This window comes from Lepus europaeus, chromosome 20 (genome assembly GCF_033115175.1).
Source record: "Lepus europaeus isolate LE1 chromosome 20, mLepTim1.pri, whole genome shotgun sequence".
NCBI lineage: Eukaryota > Metazoa > Chordata > Mammalia > Lagomorpha > Leporidae > Lepus > Lepus europaeus.
In genome coordinates, this window is record NC_084846.1 from 5,680,184 (window position 1) to 5,691,385 (window position 11,202).

An 11,202-nucleotide genomic window follows, 5' to 3' on the forward strand; every position below is an offset into this window, starting at 1 on the left:
GTTGGAAAGGCAGGGAGAGAGCTCCCCGTCCGCTGGCTCCGCCCCCACCCGCGGTGACCGGGGCGGGGCCCAGAACTCCATCCAGGCCCCCCTCCCCCGCACTGCTGGGAGCTGGGACCCGGGTGCCCGCCCCTCCCCAGGCCAGGCCTGCGTGGGTGCGGGGGTGTCTGCCGCACAGAACCCGGGGCTGGGAGCCGCGGTCTGCCCGACGGCATAATGGGTGCGGGGGGGGGGGGGAAGGGGGCTGCGTGGTGTCCCTGGACCCTGGGGTCTTCTACCTCAGTGAGCCCCTGGCCACTCAGAGGGTGTCCGGGTGGGGGCGGGTCTTTGGGGAAACTGAGGTCCAGGCAGTGGGGGAGGGGAGCTGAGCAGGGCTGCGGGGCACAGCGGCTGTGCCTCCTCCAGCCCCAGCAGCGCCCACAGCGGCTCCCTGTGGGCTGCAGGTCCGGGGTGGGGGTGGGGACCCCTCTCTACTGCCCCAGGACCCTCAGCCGGGCCTGGGTCCCTCCATTCCTCATCCCTCCCGCCCTGTACACAGGCCAGGCACGGCCCACGCCGGCCCCGCCAGGGAGAGCAGGGACCGAGCTGCGCCCACTCCACAGATGGGCCCTGCCTGACCTTGAGTGTGACCTCTGGGCCCTGAGGAAGGAGGCGGCACCCTCAGACCCGTGGCTCCGCCCCCACGCGGCTCTGGCTGACCAGGGTGAAGCCAGAGCTGGGGGCAGGGTGCTCGTGGGACAGGTCCCCAGGGAGCGTCCCTGGCCCCGCAGGTGGGTGGGCGGCCAGCCTCCCCTCCCCCACCCCAGGCTGGGAGGTGGGGGATCAATGGCTGGCCTGCACCTGCGGCGCAGAGTCAGCGAGGGCTTGGCTCAGGGCACGAGAAAGCCCCACATAACGACGGCTGGCACAGGACGACACGGGAAGACACAGGACGACACGGGAAGACACAGGAAGACACGGGAAGACACAGGCTGACATAGGGAGACACAGGCCGACACGGGCTGACACAGGGAGACACAGTCTGACATAGGGAGACACAGGCTGACACAGGACGACACAGGGAGACACAGGCTGCCACAGGGAGACACAGGACGACACAGGGAGACACAGGCTGACATGGGCTGACACAGGACAACACAGAAGACATGGGCTGACACAGGACGACGAGGGAAGACACAGGCTGCCACAGGGAGACACAGGACGACACAGGCTGACGCTCAGGCACTCTGGTTCCCCACACTTGATAAGCCAGCGCCGCCACACCACCAGTTCCTTTCTCAAAGGACCGTGATCCTCCTTCGTGGGACAGAGCAGCTGCCAAGGCTCCAACCATCACAGCCCAAGTCCAGGAAATACCGGGAAGGGACAGGAGACCGGACGCCCTTGCATTTCAAGGAGCCGTCTAGAAGCCACACACTCTTGTGTTTTATGAGCCTAGACACAACTGTTGGGGGCACCCAGGAGGTCCCTTTGGGGCTCGCACACAAGCCACACACTCAGAGCCGGAGTGACAAGGGCAGGGGCCCCTGGCCGGCCTATGGTCCTTCGTCCTTGTAACGAGGGCCCTGGACACCCGGGCCCAGCCTCTCAGCGCTGTCCTGTTCCCCGGCCTGTCTTTTCCGGCGGCCTCGGCACCCACATCCCATAATCAGTGCGCCCGCAGCCTCCAAGGATCAAGGCCTCATCCCGGAAGCCCAGGCACCCCGGTCACTCCTGGCCGCCGGGACCTGTGTGTGGCTGGGGTGGGGTGGGGTGGGGGGACCCTGCACCCAGCACGGAGCTGGGAACTCCACGGAGTGCGGGCCCGCCGGCTCGCGGGTCCCTGGTAGGACACAGCCGTGAGCTCGGGCCTGGGGGCCCCGCCGCCGGCTACCACGAGGTGTCCACCAGGCTCCAGAGGTAGTCGCTGATGAACTTCTTGGAGAGCTGCGTGCCGTCCAAGTGGATGGGCTGCGCCACGCTGGGGCCGTGGTGGACTGAGGCTGGAGGCAAGGAAAACCCAGGCCAGAGGGGCCGCTGCCCGGCCCCGCCCCCAGGTCCCTGGCCCCGCCCCTGGTCCCAGCCGCCCGGCCCCGCCCCCGGGTCCCTGGCCCCGCCCCTGGTCCCAGCCGCCTGGCCCCGCCCCCAGGTCCCTGGCCCCGCCCCTGGTCCCAGCCGACTGGCCCCGCCCTCTGGTCTCAGCTCCTGGCCCCGCCCCCGGTCCCTGGCCCCGCCCCTGGTCTCAGCCGCCTGGCCCCGCCCAGCTGCCTGGCCCCGCCCCCGGTCCCAGCCGACTGGCCCCGCCCTCTGGTCTCAGCTCCAGGCCCCAGCCGCCTGGCCACGCCCCTGGGTCCCCCTGCCTGGCCCCGCCCCCACACGGCTCTGACTGACAGGCGTCTGCAGGGTGGGCAGCCGCGGATCGGCGCGCTGTCACCAGCTTCCCGGCTCCTGGGCACGTCCCGAGCTCACCACCAGCCACTTCAGAACTTTCTCAGCTTCCGAACCCAAGGAAAGGCCCCCTGCCTGGCCCCGCCCCCAGCCCTGGCTCGCCCACTCTGCTTCCCGCCCAGGGGCTCGGCGCCCGGCTGCTTTCGCCCCACGCTGGTCCCCAAGGCCCGCCGTGCACCTCAGTGCGCAGGCACACCGCGTCCGCCGGCCGTGGACACCCGAGCGGCTCCCACCCGTGGGGCACCGCCAGTAGCCGCTGTGCAAATGTGGGGGCACCCCCGCCTCCAACTGCTCCACAGAGACGCTCAGATGAGTGACAGAGAGAGAGGGAGAGAGACAGAGAGACAGAGAGAGAGAGAGGGAGGGAGGGAGGGAGGGAGGGAAAGGGAGAGATCACTCCCCAGGGGCCGCACAGCCCGGGCTGGGCCAGGCGGGAGCCGGGAGCCAGGAGCTCCTCCAGGCCTCTGGTGTGGGGGCAGGGCCCGAGCCCCTGACCATCCCTGCCGCCCCCCAGGCCCAGCTGATCCCATTCCTGATGGAGGCCGCGCCCCCGCCCCGCAAAGGATACTGCCTTTGATGGCCCCCGGCTCGCACTCATAGTCCCACTCGATCTTACTGCTGCGGCGGTAGAGCTGCGCCACGTACCTAGGCGGGGGACAGGAGAGGGGTCAGGGTCAGGGTCAGGTCAGGGTCGGGGTCAGGGTCGGAGTTGGGGTCAGGGTCGGGGTTGGGGTCAGGGTCAGGGTTGGGGTCGGGGTCAGGGTTGGAGTTGGGGTCAGGGTCAGGGTCCGGGGTCGAGGTCGGGGTCAGGGTTGGCGTCGGGGTCGGAGTTAGGGTCAAGGTCGGAGTCGGGGTCAGAGTTAGGGTCAGGGTCGGGTCAGGGTTGGGGTCAGGGTCAGGGTCGGAGTCAGGGTCAGGTCAGGCAGGCACCGGATCAGGGCCGTGCACACGTGGCACACTCGTGCTCACGAAACCTACACGGCGGCGGGGATGGTGACCGTCACGTCCTCGTCCACCTCCCTCTCCTGTCTTTTCAGCTCCGCCTCCGTCTCCTTGAGCTCCTGCAGCTCCTGGCTGAGCTGGGTGCGGGAGTCAAGGACCCTGGAGGCCAGGCCCCGCCCCGCCCCGCCGCGCCCCGCCCCGCGCTGCGCCGCCCCGCAGGAAGGATATAGCAGGCTGGCCTGCAGCCCCGCGTCCTCGGCCGCCGCCCGCCGCAGCTCGGCGTCCAGCTGCTGCAGCTCGGCGCCGCCGCGGTGCGCCCGCTCCTTGGCGTCCAGCAGGCTCCGCGCCACGTCCTCCTCGGCGGCCAGGATCTCTGCGGGGCGGGCGGGGAGAAGTGGGTTGCCGAGGTCCTCCCGCCCCCAGCCCGCCAAGGGGCGGACCCGGAACCGGCACACACACCCTCACCCCAACAGCGCTCGGGACGCCGGACAGACAGAACGCCACGGGGCTCTAAGGAGCGGGCCGTAGGGCCACCCCTTGGGGCGCCCCGCACCGAGGTCGGAGCGCGCGGCAGCTTCCAACCCAGCATCCTGCAGACGTGCACCTGCTGCCCACACAGCACACCTGGATGGGGTCGGGCCAGGCAGGCATTGTGGGAGTGAACGGCTCCCTCTGCCACCCGCCCCTTAGTTCATCAGATCAGGAGACCCGGGCACCGCCCTGGTTTGACCGGGCCCTGGTTTGACCCCGCCCCGCTCCATGCCCTCCCCTCCCCAAACCGGGTGGGGGGAGGCTGCCTGCGACCCCACGCTCCCTTCACACCCTTCACACCCGGTCCCCAGGCTCAATCCCACCTCCCAACCTCTGCCTGTGGCTGCTCCGCTTCCGATCCAGCCCCCTGCTAACGCCCTGGGAAGGCAGTGGAGGATGACCCAAGTGCTGGGGCCTGCACCTGCCTGGGAGACCGGGATGAAGCTCCTGGCTTCAGCTGGGCTCAGCTCTGACCACTGTGGCCATTCGGGGAGTGAACCAGCGGATGGAAGACCTGTGTGTGTGTGTGTGTGTGTAATTTTGCTTCTAAAATAAATAAAAATCTTAAAAAAAAAAAATCCTTGCACCTTGCCCCAAGGTCTAGGGCAGAGCCCGCGGCCGTCGGCATGGAACCCCGATCCCTCCGCGATGCCCACGTGGGCCCACCCAGAGGAAGGAGCCCGCGCCCCACGTGCCCCGTGGTCACCACGCACAGCAGAGGCGGTGCCGGGGAGGGCTCGGGCCCAGCCACGCACGCACGCAGGCTGCCCGCCTCCCGCGATGGGAGGCCCCCACAGAGGCGCCCCCAAACAGAAGGCAGGGTGCGCAGGGCAGGTGGAGGGGCAGGGGAGGGGCTAATGGGCGGGGCCTCGATGCCGCCGCACTGCAGGGGCTCAGTGGGATTCACCCTGCCACACCCTCAGCACAGCTCGGATGCCCGCGGGTGTGAGTGCGGGGCGGGGGGCGGGGTCCCTCCAACCAGCCAGGGGCCCCCTGCGACACCACCCCTGCTGGGTTCGCTCAGTCTGCCTGGCACGGGGAAGGGGCGGGGGCACCGCATCTGGCTCTGCCCCAGAGGGCGTGCCCGGAGCTGCAGACCCCCAGGCTCCGCTGCCCCTCCCCCGGGGGCGGGGGGCATACCGACTGGGTCCCTGCTACCCGCGCAGTCCGGGGCCTGGCTGAACTCCTGGGGTCGCCCTAGGCACCCGGGGGTGAGGTGCGTGGCAGGTCCCTGTGTGTGCGGGGTGGGAGGGCACAATGGGGTCAGCCACCATCTCTGAAGCCGGCATCCCCTACGGACACCGGTTCGAGACCCGGCTGCTCCACTTCCCATGTAGCTCTCTGCTGTGGCCTGGGAAAGCAGTGGAAGATGGCCCAGTCCTTGGGTCCCTGCACCTGGAGGGAGACCCGGATGGAGCTCCTGGCTCCTGGCTTCAGCCTGACCCAGCCATGGCAGCAAATGGGGGGTGAACCAGCTCCCCGTCACTTCGCATTACAAATAAATAACAAATATTATACATTTTTTAAGAGTTTGAGGCAAATAAAATTATAAGGTACATTTATTTGGGTGCACAGAAATATTCAAAAATACCCGTGCATTTTTTTTATACTATGCGGTTTTCATGAGCTTTTAAAAGGCCTCTTATTTGCATGAATTTCAACATTTTTTTAGGACAAAATAAGCTCATTTTTAAATTCCGTTTTCCCACAAGCTTCCCAAACGTCCCTGGCGGTTCTCCCTCCCCTCCCTCCAAGCCACCCAGACCCGGGAACCATGGGGCACCCGAAGCTCTCGCCCACCCCGCGCTCAGCCTCGTCTCCCCCACCCCGCCACGCCCCCCGCTGCACCCGGCAGCCGAGGCACCCGAGGCGGGGAGCGCCCGAGACGCCCCCGGCCCCAGCGGCAGGTGCGCGCCCCCGCCCCGCCCGCACGGGGCCACACCGGCGCTCAGGCCCCGGCCCGCGAGCCCATTCCACGGGTGGGGAGGCTGAGGCCCGGGGCGGGAGTGGGGGCCCCGAGGCCGACCCGGCCGCCCCGCCCCGCCCGCACGGGGCCACACCGGCGCTCAGGCCCCGGCCCGGGAGCCCATTCCACGGGTGGGGAGGCTGAGGCCCGGGGCGGGAGTGGGGGCCCCGAGGCCGACCCGGCCGCCCCCGCCCGCCGCGGGGGCCTCACCTCGCAGCCGCTGCTCGCCGCTGTCCTGCGCCTCCAGCAGCCGCTCCACCAGCTGTTCGTGACGCCCCAGCAGCCGCCGTTGCTGAGACTCGGCGCGGTTGGCGCCCAGCAGGCTCAGCAGCCCCTGACTCACCTCCTCGATGTCGCGGAAGGCCGCCATGACGGGACCCGCGCGCGCAAATTTGACTGCCCGCGGGGCCCGCCCCCTGACCCCGAGACTCCAGTTCCCATTGGTTTCAATCTCCGTCACTCCGCAGCAATGGCCAAACAGACGCAGGGAGGGGCGGCGGAAGGCGGGAGACAACCTGGGCGGGTCCTGGCGCACGCGCGCTGGTTCTTCCGTCAGTCATGAGCGATGGCCAATCAGCGCAGAGTGGGGGCGGCTCGGGGAGGCGTGGCCGACGCGTCTGCGCCTTGGACAGCCGCTGTCCTTATATTCGGGTGGCTGCTGCCCACAGGACGCGGCTCTAAGGGCGGAAGCAGGGGGCTAGCGGCTCACGCAGACGACGTTCTGTGTGCGTGGGCTACACAAAACAAAAATAACAAATAGATCCTATAGGGAGTCTGCAGCCAGATGTTTGGGGTTCAAATCCCAGCTTTGCAATACATTAGCTGTGTTATGCTGGGCTGGTTGCTTGCTTCCAAGGAGGCTGAGACCGGCGCCCCTCAGGGGGTCGTGCCCTGCATTGTCTGCAAAATAGAATAGAAAAAAAAAAAATCCAGAAGTGCAGAAAGCTGTGTTCCGGCAAGTGCTGAACCCTGCGTTGTTTGGGGTGTGGCCCAGTGGGGTTTTGAAGAATGTCTGCAGGAACCATTCCTTGTGGAGAGACTGGAATCCGAGCAGGAATTCGTCAGCGGCTAGAACGAGGCAGCGAGGAAACTGACTTCCAAGGCCAAGTCCCCAACTGGAACACACTTTTAAACATTTATTTGAGCTGGCGTCTCGTATGGGAGCTGGTTCGTGTCCCAGCTGCTCTCCGATCCAGCTCCCTGCTGACGGCCTGGGAAAGGCACCGGAAGATGACCCGGGTATCTGGGCCCCTGCCACCCATGTGGGAGACCCAGGAGAAGCTCTGGCCTTTGTGGCCATTTGGGGAGTGCACTAGCGGCTGGAAGATCTCTCTCCATCTTGCCCTCTCTCACTGTAACTCTGACTTTCAAAATAAATAAATAAATCGACAAAAAAAAAAAAAACTTTTTTGAGGGAAAATCCCATCCACTGACAACTTGTCCTACAATAGACAAGACTGGGCCAGGCTGAAGCCAGGAGCCGGGAGCTCCATCCGGGTCTCCCACATGGGTGGCAGGGCCCAAGGACTTGAGCCATCACTGCCGCCTCCCAGGGTGCCCATCAGCAGGGAGCTGGACACAGGAGCCGGAGCCTCCAGGAATCGAACCGATGTCGTCCAGTATGAAACATGGATGTCTTAATGGATAGGCTGAACTCCCACGCCAGCCCTTTTCAGCCTAAAACACACCTCCTATGCTCAGCTCTATGTAGGGGCCACTGCTGTGGCGTAGCGGGTAAAGCCGCCACCTGCAGTACCAGCTCCCATATGGGCACAGGTTCGAGTCCCAGCTGCTCCACTTCCCATCCAGCTCTCTGCTGTGGCCTGGGAAAGCAGAAGAAGATGGCCCACATCCTTGGGCCCCTGCACCTGCGTGCGAGACCCAGATGGAGCTCCTGGCTCCTGGCTTCAGCCTGGCCCAGCCCCAGCCCTGGCTGTCACAGCCATTTAGGGAGTGAACCACCAGATGGAAGACCTGGAAGATTTCTCTCTGTATTTCAAATAAATAAATAATTCCTTTTTAAAAAAAATGCACTCAACATCCACACAGTTTTTTAATAACATGCACCTCTTGGGAGATCCAAAATCCCCACAGGCCACCCTTAAATGTTGAGGTCAAGGATGCCCCTGGGTGCAGGTGTTGGGTTTGGTCATTAGGGGGCACCCACATCCCGCATCCCGTGCCTGGGTTCAAGTCCCAGCGCCAAGTCCAATCCGGCTCCCTGCTGCTGCAGACCCCGGGAGGCAGCCGTGGTGCTTGGAGCGCTTGGGCCCCTGCACCCGCGTGGGAGACCCGGATGGAGCTCCGGCTCCTGGCATGACCCCAGTGCAGCCCTGGTTGTTGTGGGCGTCTGCGGGGAGAGAACCAGTGCATGGAAGAACTCGCTTCTGCTTCTCTGCCTTTAAAATTAATTACTAATGGATGAATTAATGTAAATTTAGGAGGGGGGAATCCGCCCAGCCTAGGAGAGCAGGGTTCCAAGGAGGAGCTCACGGCACCCATGGAAGCGACAGCTCTTTCGCTGTTTCCTGCACAAATATTGGTATCCGGGCACAGAACCAGCTACTTTGTGCTGAGCTTGCAACGTTGAGGTTGCTCGCTCACCATTTGGCTTCTGGAATCAGCTGTGTGACGTCTGGCATTGAATTTAGCTTCTCTGGACCTAAAGGGGGGTGAGTTACATAACGGGGCAGAGTGTGATAGAGAGAAGACCTTGAATTCAGCGGGATGGGGGGGGGGGGCTCTGAAGGTTTACCTGTGACCTTGACAGGTTGGTAGGATTTTAACCTCTCTTAGCCCCAGAAGCTAAAGATAGCTCTCTCTTATCTGCAGGGGCCGGGTGTCCCAGAGGGCCCTGCACATTGTGCAACCAGAGCCCGAGAGATAAAAAATGCTGGTGTCCAAAACAGGCCACCCAAACTCCAAGCCAGAGGCTCTCTCCGCCCTGCCAAGTGGGCTCTCTCCAACTCCAGAAAGCAACAAAGTAACAAGAGCTGATGAGGAGCCGACACATTGTAACCCACATGTGCAGCTGCGGGGCCAGAGTCTGGCCACTTCCACCACCACACATTAAAAATAGAATTACCCTATCAGCGATTCCACTTCTAGGTATACACCCAAAGAATTGAGAGCAGGAACTGGGACAGAAATTTGTATACATATGTTCATCACAGCTTTCTTTACAGCAGCCAAAATGTGCCAGCAACCAAGAGTTTCCGAGCCCATGGACGGGTAGAGATGTGGCGGATCCTGACAGTGCATTCAGAAGGAGGGAAATTCTGACACCTGCTACGGCGTGGAGAAACCTGGGGACACAATGCTCAGTGACAGAAGTCAGCACATTAACACAGAGAGAATGAGACTCACACACGCACATATACACACACACACCAGGAGCCCAGAACTCCATCTGGGTCTCCCACGTGGATGCCAGGGCCCCAAGCACCTGCTGCCTTCCACGCACATCAACAGGAAGCCGGATCAGAAGTGGAGCAGCCAGGACTCAAACTTGGCACTGCAGTATGGGATGCAGGTGTCCCAAGTGGGTTTCAAACATTGTACCACACTCTGAATAGGTCATAGCCACAGAGAAAGATGGCAGAGGGGCCGGCACCATGGTGCAGCGGGTAAAGCCTCTGTCTGCAGTGCCAGCATCCCATATGGGCGCCAGTTCAAGTCCCGGCTGCTCCACTTCCGATCCAACTCACTGCTAATGCTCCTGGGAAAGCAGCAGAGGATGACCCAAGTGCTTGGGCCCCTGTAACCATACAGGAGACCTGGAAGAAGCTCCTGGCTCCTGGCTTCAACTGTTGCAGCCATTTGGGGGTGAGCCATTGTCTGGAAGATATCTATTTTCTCTCTCGCTCTCGCTCTTTCAAATACATAAATAAAATCTCAAAAAAAAGCAAGCAAGCAGAATGATGGCCAGAGTTGAATGAGGCCAGAGTTTCGGTTTTGCAAGATCAGAAGCATTTTTGGAGGTAGATGGTGGTGACGGTTGCACAACAGTGCAAATATACTTAAAATGCCACTGAACTGGAGACCTACAAATGCCCGAGATAGTCAGCTTTGTGTTTATTTTACCCGAAATAAAAATACACTTTTAAAAAAAAAAAAAAAGCTAGAAGCCGGGTGGTGGAGCTGGGGTGGAGCTGAGCGTGAGCTGGACAAGACGGGGAAGCTGACAAATTGCCCCAGCAGTTGCTTTGTGGGAAACGATTTTTCTGATTTCCTAAAGGCGCCTTCTTGGCTCAGACAGGCCTCTGGGAAACAGACCAGAGCGATCCGCCTTCCGCTCCGAAATGTGCTGCTACGCATAACATCCCTGGGACTTCCAGAAACCTCGGAAAACTATGCGTTATCTCTGGGCTGAGCAGCCCGCCAGGAGGCCGGGGATGGAGGCGGAGGGGCCTTGGGGTGCCCAGAACCCACCCCCCACACACACTTCCTGTCTGGTGCTGCGTGACTGGGGCGATCCTCCCCATTGCAAAATGCATGGAGCCGTACACATTTGTGCCCAAAACACATGTGTTAAAAACTCGAAATTAGGGGCAGGCCCCACATGGGAGATCTGGCTGAAGCTCCTGGCTCCTAGTGTTGGCTTGGCCCAGCCCCGGCTTTTGTGACTATTTGAGAAAATGAACCAGTGAATGGAAGCACCTCTCCCTCTCTCTCTCCAACTCAGCTTGTCAAATAAATAACAATAAAATCTTTTTTAAAAAAAAAATTAGGGGCATGCATACGGCCTAGAAGCTAAGACCTAGTTAAATGTCTGCTACGTGCAAGGCCAGCATCCCCAGGTCAGAGCACTGGTTCCAGTCCCTGCTGCTCCGCATCTGATCCAGTTCCCTAATGATGTGCCTGGGAAAGCGGTGGGTGACGGCCCAAGTACTTGGGTTCCTGCCACCCACGTGGGAGACCCGGATGGAGCTCCTGGCTCTCGACTTCAGCACTGATGTGGGCCCAGCCCATCGTCATGGACATTGGTGGGGTAAACTAGCACAGATGGGAGTTCTCTCTCAATCTCTTTCTCTATTTCTCAAATAAATAACCTTAAAATCTGTATGCATTTTGCATGATTTAAAAAATAAGAAAACATTGAAAAGAAATTAATGCCAACCGTGTTAGAAACAGACATGACAGGAGACACTCCAAACTGTCAACTGTGGCATCGATACTAAGTAGGACTATAGCACCTTGCACTTACATGGGAGACCCAGAGGAAGCGCCTGGCTTCGGATCAGCCCAGCTCAAGCCCTTGCGGCCATGTGGGGAGCGAACCAGCAGATAGGAGACCTCTCTCTGCCTCTCAAATAAATAAATCTTTTTAAAATTTT

At 61.9% G+C, this 11,202-nt stretch overlaps 1 protein-coding gene across 1 annotated transcript; it reads right to left on the reverse strand.

The window, feature by feature from the left end:
* Positions 1–1,780: 1,780 nt before the first annotated feature.
* SPC24 (SPC24 component of NDC80 kinetochore complex) lies at positions 1,781–6,318 on the reverse strand. Its single transcript, XM_062178351.1, has 5 exons — positions 6,077–6,318; positions 3,598–3,742; positions 3,406–3,510; positions 2,996–3,072; positions 1,781–1,976 (listed from the first exon to the last, which is right to left on the reverse strand). Exons 1-5 carry the CDS (start codon positions 6,234–6,236, stop codon positions 1,870–1,872), a joined length of 594 nt encoding a protein of 197 aa, XP_062034335.1. The 5' UTR covers positions 6,237–6,318; the 3' UTR covers positions 1,781–1,869.
* Positions 6,319–11,202: the final 4,884 nt, after the last annotated feature.